This window comes from Pongo pygmaeus, chromosome 8, assembly GCF_028885625.2.
Source record: "Pongo pygmaeus isolate AG05252 chromosome 8, NHGRI_mPonPyg2-v2.0_pri, whole genome shotgun sequence".
Lineage (NCBI taxonomy): Eukaryota > Metazoa > Chordata > Mammalia > Primates > Hominidae > Pongo > Pongo pygmaeus.
Window position 1 is genome coordinate 112,110,648 of NC_072381.2, and position 23,079 is coordinate 112,133,726.

At 39.9% G+C, this 23,079-nt stretch overlaps 1 protein-coding gene across 5 annotated transcripts in view; it reads right to left on the minus strand.

The window, feature by feature from the left end:
• SORCS1 (sortilin related VPS10 domain containing receptor 1) overlaps positions 1–23,079 on the minus strand; it is a 589,960-nt gene that overhangs the window by 172,775 nt on the left and 394,106 nt on the right. For all 5 annotated transcript variants that reach the window (XM_054503115.1, XM_054503113.1, XM_054503114.2 and 2 more), the window contains exon 5: positions 17,289–17,362. In XM_054503115.1, the coding sequence (XP_054359090.1) occupies positions 17,289–17,362 (74 nt within the window). The remainder of the gene's footprint in view (positions 1–17,288; positions 17,363–23,079) is intronic.

The window sequence follows — 23,079 nt, forward strand, 5'->3', positions numbered from 1 at the left end:
TTAGTTACTTGCTTCCAACAAACAGAGTATGGGACAAGAAAAAGAGTAACTTTTCAATGGAGAAATCTGGGAGCTTCCAACAAATAGAGTATGGGACAAGAAAAACAGTAACTTTGCAATGGAGAAACCTGGGAGACGCCCCCTTCACCAAGTGATCAAAGTTAACATCATCAGTAATAAGACATATTGATATCTTGTACTCCTTGATATGAGGTGATGAGAAGGGTACATCATTTCTGTGATATTCTTCCCAACAATCTATAACCCTGTAATCGTGAGAAAATACCAGACTAACTAACCCAATTTGAGGGGCACTCTACAAAATACCTGACTAGTACTCTTCAAAACTGTCCAGGTCATCAGAGACAAGGAAAGACAGAGGAACTCCCATGGATTTGAAGAGACTAAAAAGACATGAAAAATAAATGCAATTTGGGATTCTGGATTGTATCTTGGGTCAGGAAAAAAAAAAAGCAGGGGATATTAGTAGAAAACCTGGAGAAATCCAGATAGTCTCTATTTTAGTTCACTGTTTTTTTACCAATGTTAATTTTTTATTGGTAAACATTGCACCATGGTAACGTAAGATGTTAACATTAGGTAAAGCTGGGTGAATAGGATATGGGAACTCTGTATTATCTTTGTAACTGTTCTGCAATTCTAAAATTATTTTGAAATAAAAGAGGAAAAAAATCCTATGCCCAAATCTTATTAAGGACAAGAATTAGAGCAAAGCCACAATTTCCTACAAAGAGGAAAGTAATCTATTTAGTAAGTCAGCCTCATCACATGGAATGGACTGGTTATGCTGTCATTAAAGCAGGTTAACAACTGTATCACTTCAGCTGTCCTATATTTATGATTCAGGCATTTCAACAATCACAAAAAAATAAAGCTACTTCATTTTTCAAAAAAGTGCTAAGGTTGTTTTAGTGGCTCTTATTTCTGGGATGTTCTTATTTTTGATTTACTCATAAGTAGAAAACAATGCTGACAGCCAGAGTTCTTATTTATTCTCAGGCTTCCCTGGTTACCACAGAAAGAACCTGATAGCAGATGACAACATAAAGATGTTGGGTCCAGGAGCTGCTGAAATGTGAGGTCAAATGTGAGGCTTGTGCCTGATGTGGTTGTCTGCTATGTCTCTTTTAGATTCCTCTCTCTTAGGCATCTTGCTTTCCTTGGCGACTGAATTACTCAGGAAGGCCAATTGATCATAGAGGCAATGGAAGAGCTGGTTTGTTCTCTGGGATGGTGAAGCAGAAGCTATCCCAAGTGCATAAATATTCTAACAGGTTTCATCCTGTCACAATAGAGTCATAAAATTGTTCTGTTCAGCACATGATAATGGCTTTATAATTCAATTATTGGTAGTATTTGACTTCTGGGATTTATCTGCCTTAAACTTCAGCACTCATGTAAAACCCTTTACCATAAATCTCATAAATGCAGGTTCTGTCCCCCACCCCAGGGCACATCTTGCCATGCCTGTGAAAACCTTGACAGCTTTCTCTAAATTACAGAATTGTTCTGTTTAGAGGTGTTGATGTTTTAAGTGCCAAGGCAACAATAAAAAATAGTGGGATAGGTCCACTTCCTCTAGTTATTCTCTTTAGAGGAACATAGATCCTGACAGACAGACCAAGTTCCATTCCCAAACCAAAACGACGTTTCCATCCATTTCTCTAGCATTTTTTAGAAGAGATTCCTGCAAGTCATAGGGGGTCAGATGAGATGTCTTCTAAGTTCTCTTTGATCCTGAGATTCCGATGCATAAATACATCAGGGCTCGTCACCTACATAGATTCACTAGTCTTACAGTTGGTTTTAGAATTTTCTCTGTCTACTCTGCCTTTCTTTTCTGCTCAGTCAAGTAAGTCGACCTTCAGTTTTTGGGTCTTCTCTACTCTTCTGTCTTGAATTTAGCATTCCGTATCTCAGTAGTTATCTACTATGACAACCCTATTTAACCTTCAATTTGAAAATGTACTTAAAGATACAGCATGACAGCTAGATAGGAAGAGTAAGTGCTCATGTTCTATAGCACAACAAGATGACTACAGTTAACAATAATCTATTATATATTTTCCAATAGCAAGAGGAGAGGATATAGAATGATCCCAGCCCAAAGAAATAAATGTTCGACAGCATGGTACTGGTACCAAAACAGAGATATAGACCAATGGAACAGAACAGAGCCCTCAGAAATAACACCGCATATCTACAACTATCTGATCTTTGACAAACCTGACAAAAACAAGCAATGGGAAAAGGATTCCCTATTTAATAATGGTGCTGGGAAAACTGGCTAGCCATATGGAGAAAGCTGAAACTGGATCCCTTCCTTACACCTTATACAAAAATTAATTCAAGATGGATTAAAGACTTAAATGTTAGACCTAAAACCATAAAAACCCTAGAAGAAAACCTAGGCATTACCATTCAGGACATAGGCATGGGCAAGGACTTCATGTCTAAAACACCAAAAGCAATGGCAACAAAAGCCAAAACTGACAAATGGGATCTAATTAAACTAAAGAGCTTCTGCACAGCAAAAGAAACTACCATCAGAGTGAACAGGCAACCTATAAAATGGGAGAAAATTTTCACAACCTACTCATCTGACAAAGGGCTAATATCCAGAATCTACAATGAACTCAAACAAATTTACAAGAAAAAAACAAACAACCCCATCAAAAAGTGGGTGAAGGATATGAACAGACACTTCTCAAAAGAAGATATTTATGCAGCCAAAAGACACATGAAAAAATGCTCACCATCACTGGCCATCAGAGAAATGCAAATCAAAACCACAATGAGATACTATCTCACACCAGTTAGAATGGCAATCATTAAAAAGTCAGGAAACAACAGGTGCTGGAGAGGATGTGGAGAAATAGGAACACTTTTACACTGTTGGTGGGACTGTAAACTAGTTCAACCATTGTGGAAGTCAGTGTGGCCATTCCTCAGGGATCTAGAACTAGAAATACCATTTGACCCAGCCATCCCATTACTGGGTATATACCCAAAGGACTATAAATCATGCTGCTATAAAGATACATGCACATGTATGTTTATTGTGGCATTATTCACAATAGCAAAGACTTGGAACCAACCCAAATGTCCAACAATGATAGACTGGATTAAGAAAATGTGGCACATATACACCATGGAATACTATGCAACCATAAAAAATGATGAGTTCATGTCCTTTGTAGGGACATGGATGAAATTGGAAATCATCATTCTCAGTAAACTATCGCAAGGACAAAAAACCAAACACCGCATGTTCTCACTCATAGGTGGGAATTGAGCATTGAGAACACATGGACACAGGAAGGGGAACATCACACTCTGGGGACTGTTGTGGGGTGGGGGGAGGGGAGAGGGATAGCATTAGGAGATATACCTAATGCTAAATGACGAGTTAATGGGTGCAGCACACCAGCATGGCACATGTATACATACGTAACTAACCTGCACATTGTGCACATGTACCCTAAAACTTAAAGTGTAATAATAAAATAAAATAAAAAATTAAATTAAAAAATTAAAAAATTTTAAAAAAGAAATAAATGTTTGAGAAGATGGATATGCTAATTACCCTGATCTGATAACTATATATTATATGTATCCCATAAATACGTACTATTATGTGTCACTTGAAATATTAAAATAAATAAAATGAATAAATAATGCCACCTCATCCCCATTATCTGTCCTACATTTTTCACTCACTCAGAAAATATTTATTGAGCACCTCTTCCATCCTTTCCAAAATGCTAATTTTTTCTCATTTTAACATCTTGTACATCAGTAGGTATCTTATGATTGTTCAAATGTTATACAGGCATACTTTGATTGCACTTCATTTTATTGCTCTTCACAGATACTGAGTTTTTTTGTTTTGTTTTGTTTGTTTTTTACAAATAGAAGTTTTGTGGCAGCCCTTCATGTGGCAATTCTATCAGTGCCATTTTTCCAAAAGCAGGTGCTCACTTCATGTCTCCATGCCACACTGTGCTAATTTTTGCAATATTTCAAACTTTTTCATGATTATAACACCTGTTACGGTGATGTGTGATCAGTGATCTTTGATGTGACTATTGTGATTGTTTTGGAGTGCCACAAACAACAACCATATAAGACTGCAAACTTAATTGATAAATGGTATGTGTGTTCTGACGGCTCCACAGACCAGCAATTCCCCCATCTGTCTCCCTCTCCTCAGGCCTCCCTATTCCCCGAGATGCAAGAATATTGCAACATTCACTTATTCGTGCTAGTCTGGAATGAAACCCACAATGTATCTTAGATATACCTGTAGTTTAATTGGCAGCATTTTTTTTTTTGCTGATACATAAAGTAATAATGTATCTCCATTTGATGAAAATTTAGACTTTATGATATACAGTACGTGCCACCAACTGTTCTAGGCACTTTGCTGTCTCCGCTCTGTGGTCAATTTCTTCTTACGTGTGTGTGTGTGTGTGTGTGTGTGTGTGCGTGTGTGTGTGTGTAACAATCCTTTCCTTTTGTCTTCTTCTCCCACATTTACCTATGTTTTCTGCAGAAAATATGTCAATATTGATTATATTGACTAATCTTACGTCTCAGTATTTTGCTTTCAGGATATAGAAAGGGGAAGCATGACTCAACCAGAGGAGGAATATTACCCAAATATACGTGATGTGGCATACACAAATGCTCTCATTTTGGGGAAATTTATTTATCACATTTAAGTTATGGAGTAGCAGAAATGCCATCATGCTAGGTAGAAGCATAATTTTGCTTTTGTTTTTATTTGGGAGTTATACATGGTTTCAAAATACCTGCACAGGTGACAAGTTTTCAAAGGGTAGACTGTGATTTACTTCTGCCTGAACTATATTTCTCAGAGTCTCTGTATGGTTTCATATTAGAATTCGCCAAAAGGAAATATGAGATTTGCAAGGCAGGAAAGGAGTGCAGTCAATTCCTTCCAAGACTCATTTCAGTTAGAGGTAGTGAGAGGCAGATGCAGATGTCCCGACAGGTTCTAGTTTGTCCTTGTTCTTCTCTTCCCAGTTCCACGCCAAGTTTTACTTGAGACTGCCCGCCTTGTGACCTCAGGCCCCAAACCTGCTTGGCTGCAAACTCATTGAGCAGTAGCTATGCAGTGAAAATATCCTTCCCTATGCTTCCTTAGGCATTCTCTTTGCAGTCCTACCTAAGCAGCTGCAAGCCCCTTTATGGAAGGAACTGTGTTTCCTACATCTTTGTGGCCAGAATTTGGCCTGCAAAATCACTCCATTGAAATTAATTAAATGAGTTGAATAATATAAAATTGAGAAGCTACAAATAAAACCTTCGGCTGATTTTCTATCCACTGTTCCTGATTCTGGACAACAAAGAAGTAAAATACATGCACACATTAAAAATTCCCATTGAAAATATAAATTATTCAATCGAATCAAAATGAGATTGCCACATTTCAGAAACACATTAATACCCAACTCTTCCCTATTCCTCTTTTTAGTAGCAGTTAACATTTACTCATCACATAGTAACCAAACGGAATGATCTCATATTAATTCTTACAATGAGTATACGAGGAAGATACTCTTATGAGGACCATTTTACTGATGAATACTGTAAAGCTTAAAGAAGTTAATTAAAGAGCTCAATGTCACACCCCTTGAAAACATGATTCTGGTAAAGGTATTCTGACTCCAGAACTCCCATTTTTACACATTAAACACCATCTCCTATTGACTAAAGGCAACATTCAAAGTCGATTATTGAATGAACAAGGATAAGCATACAAAGACGTGATGCAAACTTAGAGGCCCTTAATTTGAAAGCTAAGTGAGGTGTGATCACTAGGGCCAAGTCAATTCCTTCTAATAAAATTCTAAATTAAGAAGACACAATTATGAGGATTTCTTTTTCCCTCTTACCCTCATTCATGGCAATCACTCGCATTCTGCCATCACAGGAATTCTTAGTGAAGTCTCAGTGACTGAATATCTATTGTTCAAAGATAGAGAAGCTGCAGCCTATGGGGACAGGCATCATCAAGATAAGGATGACAGGAATCAATGATGGCCATTAGTGAATGAAGGTCGCATGAAAAGTGATGGGCTCACACTGCAGCAGGAGAAATTTAACTTAATTTGAAGGGAAAACTTGTTAATCACAGGAAAAGATTAAGAAGTGGAGGAGGGGCCGGGCGCCGTGGTTGAGGCCTGTTAATACCAGCACTTTTGGAGGCCGAGACGGGCGGATCACGAGATAGGAGATCGAGACGATCCTGGCTAACACGGTGAAACCCCGTCTCTACTAAAAATACAAAAAATTAGCCGGGCGAGGTGGCGGGCGCCTGTAGTCCCAGCTACTCCGGAGGCTGAGGCAGGAGAATGGCGTGAACCCGGTAGATGGAACTTGGAGTGAGCCGAGATCTCGCCACTGCTCTCCAGACTGGGCGACAGAGTGAGACTCCGTCTCAAAAAAAAAAGAAAGAAAGAAAGAAAGGCCGGGCGCTGTGGCTCATGCCTGTAATCCCAGCACTTTGGGAGGCCGAGATGGACGGATCACGAGGTCAGGAGATCAAGACCATCCTGGCTAACACGGTGAAACCCCCTCTCTACTAAAAATATAAAAAAATTAGCTGGGCACGGTGGCGGGCGCCTGTAGTCCCAGCTTCTAGGGAGGCTGAGGCAGGAGAATGGCATGAAATTGCTAGGCGGAAGTTGCAGTGAGCCGAGATCGCGCCACTGCACTCCAGCCTGGGCGACAGAGCGAGACTCCGTCTCAAAAAAAAAAAAAAAAAAAAAAAATGTGGAGGAGGTGCAAAAGGGTTAGCAAGCAGCATTCATGTGGAGATCATCAACAATAAAAAAAGAAGAAGAAATACCACGCCTCCCAAGGTAATAAAAATTTTCTTATCTAGCACTCCTAGTGCAGGCAATAGAAACGCCTCAGTACAGACCTTGGGAAGGGATCTCTGGGAAGATTCTCTGCCATTTCTCCCTGCTCCTTATCCAAACCATACAGGATTCTACTCAGAGGGCAGGGGCTCATAATTAGAAGAGACTGCCTGGGAGAATAAGGGAAAGTGTAAAAGAAGAGCAAATAAAAGTCCATTCTCAAAGAAAACGGCTTTCTGAGTTCTTCTCCTGAACTCTATATTCTGAAATGTATCAAGACCTGTCAAAATCAGCAGTAAAGGACAGGCTTGCACTGTGAGAGCAGTCTAGGATGAGTCTTTCTGTTTTTGCTTGAATTTCTCTGGTTACAGGGATCTCATTACTCCTTAGGACAGCCTAAGGAGTTAATAAACAGCCTAGTGCATAGAAAAGTGTGCCTTTCTTGGATCTAAAATTTTCCTTCCTTCAATATATACTTCAGTGATTTAGAATTCTGGCATTTTCATGCTAGAGGGAAATAGAGAGGTTACCTACTATAGCTCTCTCATTTAACTAATGAGGTCTACTCAAGATATTTCAGTCTGTGTGCTGACGGATTTATATGTGTACACGTACAAGCATGTGTAAATCTGATGAATTTTAGTACCCTGTGTGTGTGTATGCACAATTTTCTGCTGCTCTATTTACTGTAGTACACAAGATAAAAATATGTTAAAGGCAGAGCCTTGAACCTTAAAAAACTTTTCTTCTAGAAGGAAATGAAAAGAAGACAATAAAGAAATATATATGGAGAACATACTAAGTGCTAAGTTACTTAATGGTAATAATGATAATATGTCATTTTTAATTCTAAAAATAAGACTTTGTAGCAGGAAATTGAAGCTTGGGCAGGTGAAATTGTTTCTTGGAATCACCTAGTTAGTTAATAGTAAAGCTAGAAATTTACACCTGAATATGTTCATCCTAAATCCGTGCTTTTCCTACCAATCACATATATAGACCTGCAATCCAGTACATGGTATGATATATTACATTTTATCTGTGACACCATCACATTTAAATTCAGAGAAGAAAGAGATTTCTTTTGTCCCCAAAAGCAGGAAGAACCAAAGAAGGCTCCATGGCAGAGGTGGGCTTTGGTATAAGGCCAGAAAGATCCACTGTGATCCTAATAATGACAAAAATCCTCACACAGCATCTTTGTATTCAAAGACTAAAACTGTCCTGGCTCGTAATAGGTGCTAAAAATTAATCATTGCTAAAATAAATAAGGACAGATGTAAGAAGTATTGACAGATCCACAGACTTTCTAGTGCTTACTATTACTTACCTGGCCTCCTGGAATTTAGCATACAGAATTGGAGTGGGTAGTAGGTCAGAAAAAGTACATTCGAGCCCACAATGGCAAGAACCTAGTTAGATTCTTCCTCTTCAATTTATGTTGCAAACAATGAGGAATGAGACAAATATTTGATTGGGGAGACACAAGAGTCCTTAGGCAGTGATATAGGAAGATAAATGGAGAGGCTTTTTCATTATTTCTCAGTGGGGTGTTGGTGGTGGAGCTAAACCAGGGTAATGCTAAGGAGAATGGGAGAGGAAGTGGGCAGGGATAATACTATGAGGGAAGAACTGACACAACTTGGAAATCCACATATTTAAGAAAAGGTAAGAGAGCAGAGATAAATATGACCCAAGAGTAGTCACGCTGGGATATGAGGAATAAGGAAATATGGAAGCCTATTTTTAAAAAACTGATTCTAAATGGTAAGATATTCCACTGCCACGTCAACATGGCATAAATTGAAAGTGAGTGATGGTATTCATTTTGAAGTTTTCTGCAGACAGTGACCTGCTTCATAGCTTTGAGTAAGAGATGAGGCAGAGTATCTTGGAAAAAAAAAAAGCCATATCGCCTTCCTAATATATTACCGGTATATCTGGTCATTTTTATCTAATAGAGTTTTATGCTCTTTCTCTCCTTTTTTTGAAACCTTTTTAGACTTCATCCCATTTCCAGTTTGCAGAACCTGGAGAAGGAAAAATGCAGAGGCTCAGTCTCTTGCTACTGAATCCACTAAATTCACTAGGGGGCAGGAAGAGGGAAGAGTTACAGCCATCTCGTGCCACATTCTCTAAGTCTCTTTGGTGTGGGTGGCTTAGAGAAGTCTTAGGAGTGCTGTGCTGAATGGCTGGTATATCTGAAGGAGGAAGAGAAATGGCCATGGTGACCTCGTGCATATAAAACAAACTATCAAACAACAATAAGAGGGATAAAAACCCTCTTATTGTTTTGCAGCAATATTCAACAAGGCCTTGAGAATGAATGGTAATGATACGAGTCAGAATCAGAGACAGAGAGAGGCTATTTTATATTCTGGAGTGTTTTCTGATCATGGACAGGTATGTTAGCAAAAGTTTATGAAGCTGCCTCCTTCGTGTCAACGTTGATACTCAAGGTTGGAGGAGAAAATTTGGGGCTGCGATAATAGGCTAGGTATATATTAAAAAAAAAAAAAGTCACTTCAAGGACTAGCGGTGAGGCCCAGTGGATGTGGATAAAGCATCTGCCAATGTAGGAATTTTACGTAAGCAGAGAACTCAAGCTCAAAAGCCAGACTTTATTGGTCCATGGCACAGTGGGGGCCGTGAAGATACACTGGAGGTAGATTATAGCATAGTGTGCAGATAACACAGGCTCTCTAGCCAGACATACCTGGGTTTAAATTTCATTACTATTGTCTACTAGTGTGAGACATTAGGCAAAATTATATAAGATTGTGTTTATTTATTTACCTTATTTATTTCTCATCTGAAAAAGAGGACTGAAACATCTCTGGATAATGGGTACCTCTTATTGATGCCTTCGCATTATCCTCCCCATGTCTTTTGGTAAAAGCACCTTAGTCTCTCCTGGGGCATCATATTCCTTACTTTCTGTCCATGTGGTTTAGTAAAGTTGATTCTATCCCCAGGTCTATCTATGGGCATTTTACTTAATCAGAGCCCATAAGATTTAATTCTAGGAGTTTTTCTGGAACAAGCAAGAAGTCCTTTTTTTTTTACATTGGAGTGAATTTGGAAGACAGAAGCTTCTAGAGGCCACTGCAAAGAGAAATTCTGCCCAAGTGAAGCTAAAACAGAGGAAAGGAGAGTGGAATGATGGGGAGAGATCAAGATCTGATGGCTTTAAGAAGCCTATGGATATAGTGGAGTCCAATAAAGTTCCTTCTGACTTTCCAGACCCATAAGCCAATATCTCTTTAAAATTTTTTTCTTCTTAAAACAGGATGCATTTTTCTATCACATATCTTGAAAGAATCTTGATCAATAAACTATTTCCCATCAATTATTTGAGGATTGATTTAAATAATATATGCAAAATACTTAGCACAAGGCTTGGCACACAGTAAATGCTCAACAAATGGGACTTGTTGAAAAAGATGTGGAATGGGAAGTCATTCACATTGACTGGCATTGAACTGTGGGGAAGAATGAGAATGTGTATACATGCTGAAATGCACTGAGTATAGCATAAGGATAAACATTTATCCTTCTGCTATATAATACAGATGTCATATAACCCCCGGAGGGACATTCTTGAAACACAGCTGGCATTCCAAAATAACAAAGGTTCATTGCTGAGCCAACTCTCGATTTTCCATGTGTGAATTAGTCACAGAAAATATGTATCACCATTCAGCTGTCCCTATTTTCAAGCCAGCTGTCTGTATGTCAGAGCAACATAATCAATAAGGTAAGGCTGAACCTATTTTTAATTAAGTGAAACAGCCCCAAGATTGCATTGTCTTTTGCACAATTAATAGATTGCTGAAGAGTTTCTAATGAGAAATGCCTTCCATTGCTTTATACTAAACTTGACTCAGATCCTAACAAACCACATTCACCATCCTCGAGTAGAGAATTTGGCTTTTGGCAGGAGCTTTCCTTATTTAAGGCATTTGGATACCACTGATCATCCACCACGTTCTTTGTTCAGTGTCAAATGCAGCACCTTAGCTTTTACCTACTGAAGTGCTAAACTAAAATAAAATTTCAAAATTTAAAGTTTTTTCTCCTGTCTTTTATTGGTGGATGAGAAGGGAATAAGTCTTGAATTTGAACTGATCTTTCAAAACCTGGCTGTTACAAATTATGTGTTATGTTGGATAAACTACATCACTTCACTTTTCTGTTTCATCAAAATGGGGATAATAACCATTACCATATAATCTTGTTAAGAAGATCAAATAGCATGATTATCATGTGGCTAGCTAGACCAATGTAGTTACTCAACAAATACAAATCCCCTGATGGAATTCTATCCTTATGACACTCAGTTCTCCCATCTGTATATTTTTCCCTAATAAGAAAACCCATCTTCCCTTACAGTAACATAATCTTTTTGTGTGTGTGTCTTTTTTTCCCTTTTTAGGAATTACATTTCCTCCAACCTTGAATCACACAGTTTGATTAAGTCTCAACCCCAGACCGTATTTCAATTCTTGGGGTAGATATGTATCTGATCTACATGAGTAATGAATTATCTTGTATGTCCTTGATCTAAGCCAGGCCTCTCAGATTCAATCCCTGGAAATAGAGAAAAAGAGACAGACTGGCTTGATGGGGCTTCTAAGCTGTTAAAATGTAAGCCTAGGCTGGGCACGGTGGTTCACACCTGTAATCCTAGCACTTTGGGAGGTTGAGGCAGGCAGGTTGCCTGAGCTCAGGAGTTCAAGACCAGCCTGGGCAACACGGTGAAACTGTGTCTCTACTAAAACATAAAAAATTAGCCAGGCGTGGTGGCATGTGCCTGTAGTCTCAGCTACTCAGGAGGCTGAGGCAGGAGAATCTCTTGAACCCAGGAGGCAGAGGTGGCAATGAACCGAGATCGCAACACTGCACTCCAGCCTGGGTGACAAAGCAAGACAATGTCTGACAAAAAAAAAAAAAAAGTAAGCCTAAAGCTGCTAGTGTCCACCGCTGTAACAAAATGGGGAAAGCAAACCTGATCATGAAGACAACACAAAGAAAAACAAAACTAGTAGAGATAGAAATAGATATGAATAATATTAACACTGTTAGCCAGTGGGCATTCAATATGATTCTTAGGCACAAGGCATGTAACCAACTCACAAGAAGCATCTCATTTGATGAAGTAGGTGTTAATTATTTTATAGGGGAAAAAACTGAGTCACAGAGAAGTTATGTAACTTCCCCATGATTTTTTTACTTAGTAAATGGCAATGCTAGAAATTAAACCTCAGTGTCCTTGAACCCCTTGACCTGCAAGCTGTACTGCCTCCCAATAGAATTGATTTCCAGCACAGGAAAGAACAAGACCACTGTTGCTGTCAGTTAAATTAAAAGGACACCTATTCTACTAATGGTAATATTATGCTGTCTCTTACATGATGTCCTATATATGTAAATCAGTTTTAGAAACAATCTGAATTCCTTGGAGGAAAGTTCATATTTATGGTTGCTATGGTAGTATTAATAAAACCAGCTCAATACTCCCATACACTGTTCTTTTAGATAAACACAGAAATTGACCCTTCTGCTGTTAAAGCTTGAAACTTGTATTTGTTTTATCTGAGTTCCTTCCTCAGGAAAGGATCTTCAAGCCTCTCAAAAAAAAAAAAACAACTGAAACTCACCAGATCATGAAGCAGATGCCTCTTGCCCCCCCACCGATCCTGTTTTACACCCTGTTACATTGATTTCCTGCTATATAAACTCATACTTTTAGCCAGGGAGATGGATTTGAGACTGAGCCCCCGTCTCCTTGGCTGCAGCACCTGATTGAAGCCTTCTTCTTTGGCAATACTTGTTGTCAAACAAGTATTTGTGTGCAGTAGGGTCTTGACCAAACCTCCAGTGCTTTGGTAACATTATCAGAAACCACTGTGATAACATAAGAATAAGCTGTTACATGCCATAATTATTTCCCAATTGCTATTGCTATTTATTACTTCCAGGGGTGGCATGACCATTGCTACCAGAAATAAAAATAATTACCAATATGTTAAGTGATGAGGAAAAAATAAGAATTTATCTTTATTTCTTCTCTAGGGAAATTCTATGTTATTACCCATGGTAACTTAATTTGATTTAACACTAGAGAAATCTCCCTCAGTCCCATACACACCTCCAATAGCCAGGTTCCAAGCACAAATGATTAAAGGTTTCTTTTAACTATACTTGCTGAATTATCCTAGATAGCCCCATAGTTCCTACATAATTTGAAGTAACTGGTTTCCAGAAGTTAATCTAATAAATATTGCTTTGATTGACAACTTTTCTGTCAGCTTAAGGTAGTTGCTCAGAGTTAGAAAATACAGACCATGTGGGCAGAGACCGAGATTTTCATCAACAGTCATGGTACTATGCAATTTATGAGTTCCCATGCCTTCTCTAGAAAAATCAACCAAGCTTAAGGAACCCTTGTGAGCCATTTGACAAGCACAGTTGACACTGTGGTCAAAAGAACTTTGGGCTCTCACGATTGATATGCCTGAGTGGGCTAGATTTCCAGGGCTCACAATCCCAGCCAAGAACGTAAGGCCAAGAGGCAGAGACAAGAGCATTTGTTGATTTAGCAGAGCACAGACTTCGGTGACAGACAGCCTTCATTCAAATTCTGGCTCTGGCACTTTCCAGCTGTGTGACTTTAGCCAAATTACTTACCTTCTCTATGCCATAGGTTCCCTATCTGTTAATGATCATAATGAAAAGCTTACTTCAGAAGGTTGTTATGAGGATTAAATAGCTTAAGTTTAAGTAGTGCTTGTGGCACTATTAAGACTTGAATGGGCAAGATGTGTCTGTATTCAAAAACAAAAGAAGGAGGTTTTATTTCTTTTACTTAACAGATCAATCAGAATTCATATACAATAATGTGTAATGTTTTTATAAAGATAATTTTATGGCTTTTGATCAGAAGAGCTTTGCTAATCAAGCTTTCATACAGAAGATTCCTTCTTCAAGGAATAGGTAAGAAAATATTGCAATTAGCACTGGTGGAAGCAGTGGTGAGGTCTGTTCAGGTTATAATAATGCATAAATAAGACCTCTGGTGACATAGAAAACACTGTATATATGTACCACTTACATGGGAAATGTTCTCATCGCAGTTCCTTTTTCTTGACCATCCTTTCAATATTTTTTCATTGTTTCTATTGGTAGGAACCAACTTCTGCCAAGTCCTACTTCCTACCCTCGAGTTTTGGGCACCATGTACAGATATTTGCAGTCATTTGAAAGTAGGACTTGAGAAAAGATTTGTCCCTCATGCTTTTTCATTAGCAAAGCAGCAACTCCACTTCCAGGATAAACTAGGGGGACAACATTCATTTATTTCAGTCCTTCATTTGCTTATTTTCTGAGGCCTTTCTATGCACATATAACACCCCCAAAAAGGGAGAGAATGAAAGAAAAAGACATGAACCCTCTCTTCCATAAACTAACTTTATACTTTACAGGGAAAACACACAGAGATGAAGGTTTCTCATGAATACGATACAAAATTAGTAACAGAGGGAGAAAACAACGCTGACCAGAGAAGGGAGATTCAGTAAGAGACAGAGTTGAGATCCTGGAGACAGAAGATGTCAATTTGGACTTCAGAAGCAAGGCTCACACCATCCTCAACAAGAGCACCAGAGGGAGAGAGGTAAATAAGCTTCTGTGCAACAAAAACCTCCTTTAGTTACAAATGTCTCGTTATGATAGGGGAAATAGTGGTATCTTACCATATAGAAGTCCCTGTGTTATCTCTGAGCCAGTTTGTTTGCAAATGGCTTGTCTAACTTTTTCAGGCAGTTTTGCTAGCTTTTTAAGAGATTTCTCTAATGTAGTTCTCTGGCTTTCAACTCCCACAGGGGTTTTAAGGCAGTGTTTGAAAATGAGAAAGATAAAAATGCATTCCTCTTAGAAGTTCATATAAAAGCGAAAGAATTGGAGTGGAGGTGGGAAGCTATTATGTACCTTGGTGATCTATTCTGCCTGTAACTCTAAAGGCTGATGAGAGGCAGTGTGATTTCAGGAGGAATCAAGAGGAGATACTTTCACTGCCGTCATTGCAGGGAGCTCATTGGCCCCTAAAAGGTCACTGCCACAGTGATTCTGAATGACATGAATAAAGGATATTTAAACTCTTGTCTGAGCTAATTCCTTGTAACACGGTTTACAGTAGTAAAAATCTTGAAACAACCAAAATGTCTTTTCCACAGGCAGATTAGAGAAATTAGGGTAAGGTAGAATCACGTCTTTTGGCAGGAGGTAGGATGTACATTCAAAGGTATTGATAAATATTAATATCAAAATCACACTAGAATGTTCTGTGCTTTGTTCTTACTTTGCCAGAATCTAATATCTTGGAAACTTAAAAGCCACAGTTAACTTCTGATATTTTCCTTGTTTTCAATTTTACCCACCCATTCCCATGGACACAGCCACCTCTAGTTTAATTAGGGGGATGAACTGAAGCGGTTAAAGAAAGGAATGCTATTTCCTTTGTCCCTTTCTTTCTCTTGCTGCCCCCTTCTCTCTCTTCACGTATTTCTCTTTTCCCATACACACATCCCACTAACATATATAGTTCATGTTTTGCATTAATTAGGCATAAGATTTACCTCCAATCTATATTCTTAGAGCAAAATGATATGTAGTCAACTAAAAATAATGATATATGCATAATAAACTGCATCCCTCAAGAAAAACAAGGCATAGAACAGTGCGCACAGCTACCATTTATGTAAATGCAAGTATCTCTGTCTATATACGTTGGGGACTGAATATTTTTGTCACCTCAAAATTCATATGTTGAAACCATAACCCACTATGATGTGATGGTATTTGCAAATAGGGCCTTTAAGAAGTGATTAGGTTTAGCTCAGATCATGAGGATAGGGTCCTCATGATGGGATTAATGCCCTGATAAGAAGAGGAAGAGGCCAGGTGTGGTGGCTCACGCCTGTAATCCCAGCACTTCGGGAGGCCAAGGTGGGGGGATCACGAGGTCACCAGATCAAGACCATCCTGGCTAACACTGTGAAACTCTGTCTCTACTAAAAATACAAAAAATTAGCCAGGCATGATGGTGGGTGCCTGTAGTCCCAGCTACTGGGGAGGCTGAGGCAGGAGAATGGAGTGAACCTGGGAGACAGAGCTTGCAGCAGTGAGCTGAGATCGGACCACTGCACTCCAGCCTGGTGACAGAGTAAGACTCCGTCTCAAAAAAAAAAAAAAAAAATAGGAAGAGAGATCAGAGCTCTCTCTTTCTACCATGTATGGACACAGACAGAAGGGAGCCGTCTGCAAGCCAGGAAGGGAGTCTTTAGCAGGAACCAAATCTGCCGGCACCTTGATCTCGAGAACTCCCCAGCCTCCAGAACAATGAAGAATAAATATCTGTTGTTTAAGCCACCCAGTCTATGGTATTCTGTTACTGCAGCCCAAGCAAAGTAAGACTACACACACACAAACACATACACACACACACTAACACACACACGCACATTTGGCAATTCACAGAACATTTCTAGAAAGATAATTGAGAAACTAGCAATAGCAACTGTGTCCCACATGACAAGGAGAAGGCCGGCCAGGCATGGTGGGGTGGCTCAAGCCTATAATCCCAGCACTTTGGGAAGCTGAGGTGGGTGGATCACTTGAGGTCAGGAGTTCAAGAACAGCCTGGCCAACATGGTGAAACCCCATCTCTACTAAAAATCCAAAAAGAAGCCAGGCATGGTGGCATGCACCTATAATCTAAGCTACTGGGAAGGCTGAGGCAGGAGAATCGCTTGAACCAAGCAGGCAGAAGTTGCAGTGAGCTCAGATCACACCACTGCACTGCAGCCTGGGCGACAGAGTGAGACTGTCTAAAATAAATAAATAAATAAATAAATAACAAGGAGAAGGCCTACAAGATCTAAAATCAGGAATGAGAGGAAGATCTACTTTTAGACTAAATAAAACCTACTTATTTAGACTGAAAATCTTCATTTGAATATGCGATATATGTGTATATAATGCTTTTAATAATAAAAAGTCACTATTAGATTTTTTTAAATGTCTGTCTCAAAGGTTCCACCAAAATATAACAAAGCAATTCTCATAAAGCTCCTGCAGTTCACCAACCTCCATAATCCATTTGGGGTTTTTCAAAAAGACTGTGACATATTTTTTAACATTCTCTTAAAGTGTTTCTTACTCTAATGTCACATCCTGCCCTGAGGGGATGTGGGCATGTCCCAATAAGAACAGACCTTATGTGAGAGCACTGGTGAGAACAAGATTCCAATGGTCATTTACTAGGTCATATCTGACTAGGTCATATCTTAATGTGTTACAAGATAAAGTGAGACTTACCAGTAGAACCTGTTGGGTACAACCCCTTCTTGGATAAGCTGCCATCTTCTCCCAAATTCAGCAGAGCTGTATAACTGTAAAGAACAAAAATTACTCAGCACTATGGTTCTACAGTACATAAAATACACAAACATCAGTTCATTGGATCAACAGTAATAATAATAATACCTAACATTTACTGAACACCTGCCATATACAAGGTGAGTGCTCCACATGTACCATCTCTATTCCTTATACAAATTCTGCAAGTCAGATTAATATCTTCACTTTACAGTTGAGGAAACTGAAGCTTAGAAGGATTAACTGACTTGTGAGAAATTACATGTCAAATAAGTAGTTGAATGAACTGGAATGCACACCCTGTTCCGCCTGGCGATAAAGTCAGCTGTGCCACTTGACCTAGCATGTGCTGAGCATTGTAGGTGATGCAAAGAAGTGCAAAATCTAGAACTGGTTCTGGAAGAGCACGCAATGTAACCTGAACCTGACTCACATAATGAGAAATGCACGAGGCAGCCAGTAATAAAATAATGCAGAAGACAGGAGCCAGTTTAGGGATGCTTTCCAGATGCTGTGGTGAAACAGCTGGGACCTGAATGAATGACAGCATTCAAATGGACAAAAATAGCATTATTCACAAAAGGAACAACATGAGTCAAAGTGGTAAGACAGACAGGGACAAGATATAAATAAGCCTAGCTTATCTATGTAAGCTTATCTAAGTAATAATTACACATTATTCAGGCATCTAGCCAAGGAGAATCTGTAACTTTTTCTAAGTCTTTTTTATTATTCTTTTTTTTTTTTTTTTTTTTTTTGAGACGGAGTCTCGCTCTGTCGCCCAGGCCGGAGTGCAGTGGTGCGATCTCGGCTCACTGCAAGCTCCTCCTCCCAGGTTCACGCCATTCTCCTGCCTCAGCCTCCCAAGTAGCTGGGACTATAGGCACCTGCCACGATGCCCGGCTAATTTTTTTCGTATTTTTAGTAGAGATGGGGTTTCACCGTGTTAGTCAGGATAGTCTCGATCTCCTGACCTCATGATCCGCCCACCTCGGCCTCCCAAAGTGCTGAGATTACAGGCGTGAGCCACCGTGCCCAGCCTATTATTCATTCTTTGGCCATCATGCCTGGGGAAACTGGTTTCCTGGGTACGTTTCCTGTTTGATATATTTTATGAGTGCCAAGGAGAGATGGGTGACAACTCCCCTCATAGAGATAACAGAAGATGGGACAGGTCACACCATCTTAACTGAGAACCCAAACAGCCAGTGTATACATGGCCTGCTTCTTGCTCCCAGCATGTCCTGAACACCTGGTATTTCAACACAGAGGACTGTACAACAACAGCAGGCACCCAACCCGAGAGTACCCGCTTCTCTCTCTCTCCCCTTTGTCTTCTTTTTTTTAAGCCCAGAGCTCTACTTCTTTCTATAAGTTTAAAGGGAACAGAGTTCATACCATTGTGGTGTGCCTATGTCATATAGATATATCTATATTTAGTAACATACAAAGATTAATGCAAATGTAAAAGTATCAGGACAGTTCAAAATAATAATATGTCTGGGTAACAGGCTGAACTCATATACATGCTGCAAGAATAATATATAAACTCTGTGTGCTCCTACGGCTACACCAAAGGATTGCTATTCCTGCTCCCACAGATAATTCATCTCTATGAGGAATTGTTGGGCGCCAGCATTTGTGGTTCTTTTTTTCTCTTGTTAAATTTATCCCCTAAGCTTGAATCTGCAGCCTGTGGACCACTCAGGTATGTCCCATGACATTTGTTTATATCTTCAAAGAGCAACTTTGTTATTTGTGAGCATATAGAGGCCCCTCAAGCAGTGGGTATACAAAACAATCCACTAAACCAAGCCTCTCTTATTCAGCTCAGTGAGATTCTTTCAATTTACTCTCTCCAAAGGTAACTTTCGGTCCTGGTGGGCTGGCCCTGTCACCTTCCCACACACGCCCTGCTATGCCTTCACTGAGGCTGCCCACTCTGGCAGAAGTGGCTTCAAGACTTTCCTTCTTCAACACCAGTCTTGTTTTCAGAGCCAGACGAAAGGCCCTCTTCTATGAACCCTCCTCTACCTACTAAGATTCCTACCAGTCTCATCTCCAAAGAACTGTGGAACAAGAGCAGATGCTATCAAACTACCAGCCACGTATTTATATTTAATTCTCTTAATGGCCTTTCAAGAGAACCTTTCACGAATGCAAGGCAGAAATTCCTTTCTATCTAAAATTACTCTAAAATATCTAAGACCACTTCCTGCCTCTTTAATGAGATTGCAAAGCTTTTAGATGTTGGAAATCCTATCCTTCTATGTGTGCAGGTGCCTCAAACACAGTAGATGATAAAGGAAAAAGATAATGATTTTGCACCATGTGAATTTCCTAGTCACGTTTCTACCTAATAAAGAACCCAGGTTTCACAAATGGTGGACAAAGAAAATTCATCAGAGGAATATGTTTTGCTTCCATGGATTTATAACTAGAGGCGTATACCTGAAAAACAAACAAATAAAACACACATCCACAAAACCCTATAAATATCAGTATATTTGAAACTCCCAAGAATCTGAAAGCAGAGTCTTGAATATTCACTTTTAGACAAAATTGCTCTATATCCTCCACCTACTACTTCAGACATTTTCTCCCTAAAAAGTTAATTGTCCAGCCTGGTGTTATACCGACTAAAAAGAAAACAACAACTGTGCCATTCAAGTTAACATGTTAATTAAACCTACGGAGTCTGGCAGGAAAGTGCTCCTCCACAAAGAAGGGAATGGTATCAAAGCATTTTACCCAATGACTGTCTCAGCCACCAGTGGAAGGCTTTCCCTGTAGAATGAGTCAATGTCCTTTAATAAAATTCATAGTGTTGGCAGCACCTAAGTAAGATTTATTTCCCTCCCTGTCTGTCTCTGACTCCAAGGTTTCTTTTGACTGTCAGAACACAGAACTGAGAACTATCATTACTATCTGTCACATCAGAGAAAGCAGCAGCAGCTTTCTCTAGCTATGCCAAGCTTAGAGAAAGATAGAAAGATTAGGAAGAGGATGAAAGAGTACTTAAACTAGTTTTAGGAGGGCGCTATTCCTCTACTAGTGCCGTGTCATGAACTTAAAAATGCCATTCTTGGCCGGGCGCGGTGGCTCACGCCTGTAATCCCAGCACTTTGGGAAGCCGAGGTGGGCGGATCACAAGGTCAGGAGATTGAGACCATCCTGGCTAACACAGTGAAACCCCGTCTCTACTAAAAATACAAAAAATTAGCTGGGCGTGGTGGCCGGCACCTGTAGTCCCAGCTACTCGGGAGGCTGAGGCAGGAGGATGGTGTGAACCTGGGATGTGGAGCTTGCAGTGAGCTGAGATCGCACCACTGCACTCCAGCCTGGGCAACAGAGCAAGACATTGTCTCAAAAAAAAAAAAAAAAAGCCATTCTTGGGTTTGATTTTGTTTAGCTAACATTAGTATAAATGTTGAAAAAGAACTGAAGGAGCAGAAATGTCAGAGAACAGGGAAAGATTCTGGTTATACCTGCAATAAGAATGCAACACAGAAAATCCTTTCTGTGTAAAATCATTCTAAAGTATCTGTGACTACATTGCATTAGTAAATACAACTTAATGAGCACAAACCCAACACTCACCTGTGCTCAAGATCTATTAGCAGCCTTAGGGCCTAACCCTCCAGACTGTCATTATGCTAGTCTGGGTCTATTAGCACTTCTCTCTCTATCCTGACATGTTCCTCTCCTGAAGGGTTTGTTTTTTTTTTTAAGACATCTTTCACATTGGCTTGTTTCCTTGCCATCTGTCTTTGTTTGCTTTAAGAAGAATGCAGATAAAAATACACTTAATTCCAAAGGATGAAATTGCCAGGGTTAGTTTCATTGAGAGCTTTGAGCCAACTGTTAGGCATCTCTGGCGCCATCCTCTGGATGTCTTTGGAGCTGCAAGTTGGATGGTGGGCATTGACAAAGAAGGATGCCACAGCAGGACAAAATAGCCTGGGGGAGGGAAAGAATGGGATTCACTGGTTTTGCTCAATTCCTAGTCTACAGCAGATGAAGATGGGATGAGAGAAGGGTAGCAGCCATTTCCAACTTTCATTTCCACCTTAACATTCACATTTTGGCTAAATCCCTAGAAGAGTGACAACTTGCTACTAGATAAGAAATTCAACTCCTTGTGGTGATCCATAAGCTTGCAATTGTCAGTGTCCCTAGAAAGCCCTTTCAATATTCCTAAATCGGATCAATGTATCCTCTCTTTTCAGATTGTTAGACAGGTGCACGTGATGGAATTCTCTTTTGCAGCTGGGAAATGAGTGAAAGAGCATACATTTCAAAGAAATTTGTGCTAGGAGAATTCCATAGAAGCTAAGAGTTGTGATAACGTTTTAAGTCTTTGGTTCATGGGACCAGATGCTGTTCACCACAAAGCTTCCCACAGTGGCTTCCCCGGTCAGGGGGCAATTTCCTGGGGCTCCTCCACACAGGCTCCTTAGGAGGCACCTGCGTTGGCGGAAAACATCCTGCTGTCGGCTCTTTTCAAGGTTGCCTGCCCACTCCTCTTTCTTTCTCTCCTCTTAACATTTTGGAAGCAGGGGGCCTGCAAATTGTACTTCTTGAAAAGGCTGACAGAAAATCCTGCCAGTTCTATTTTATTTGCCTCATCCTAACACTGCCCTGGGGATGGCCTGGGTACAAAGCACTCATCCACCTCATGACTCTCTGCTTCTCACTGCTGTTCCTCCATCCTTTTTTAGCAAGAAAGAGATGGTACCTTAAGGACTTCATATAAATTCCTAATGCCAGGGCTGAGGCATCACAAATAGCAAGTTCTTTTTTCCATCACCCTCAATAGGAAGAAAGAGAATCAGTCCAGAGAAAAATGCGGTCCTCAGAAGTATGTTCTGATGCTCTGGTTCCACAGCATAGAAGGGGGCCACAACCCATCCTAAGGGGAACCAAAATCTGCAACACTTGAAAGGATTCCATAAACTTCACTAAGAGCTGACACAAGTCTTTAACTTGGCTGTTCAGTACAGAGAGCAGACAGTGAAAGAGCCATGATGCCCAATCCAGACCCCCACACCCAACCCTGCCCCAATAGATTTAAGTTTCTCAAAGAAAATGTTGTGTATTAGTGATATCACAGACAACCTACAGTAATGTGTAATATTTTGTGCACAGTGTTGTAGTGGCCTATATTGTAGAGAAAAAGTTTGTAATTTGAAAAAGAATTCACAGTGGGCTTTGTAATACAATTAATATGTCTTAGAATGAAGACATGCAGAAAAAGTGTTCTAGGGGAATGGGTCAGTCTGTGCAAATAAACAGAGCAGCAAAACTCAGGGTGGTGTTCTCACATTTCTTTGGTCAATAGCAAGAGACCCAGTTTGGCTGGGATGCATAATAGAGTGAAGTGGAAGCTGGGGCTATAAAGAGAGCCTGGAACCAGGCTGGGTAGGTGCAATCTTACCAATACTTGCGGGGAGCTAATGTAGACTGGATCCAAATGTCATTAAGGTCAAAAGAAAAGAGTATCAAAGCTGAACAGTCAGGCTTTGCTGATGAAGGCTGGGCAGGATTGATGGCCTATTGCTGGTTCCATCAATCTCTCCTACAGCTGGATTTATCAAATTTGTCACTGCCCACTCCCCAGCTGTCACTGAAGTCTGTCACATGCCCTACAGTTGAGGGTGGTGCTCTGAAGCTTGGAAGATTAGACTTACGGAACTGGAGCCGGTTGGGAAGAGAGGGTCAATATATGACT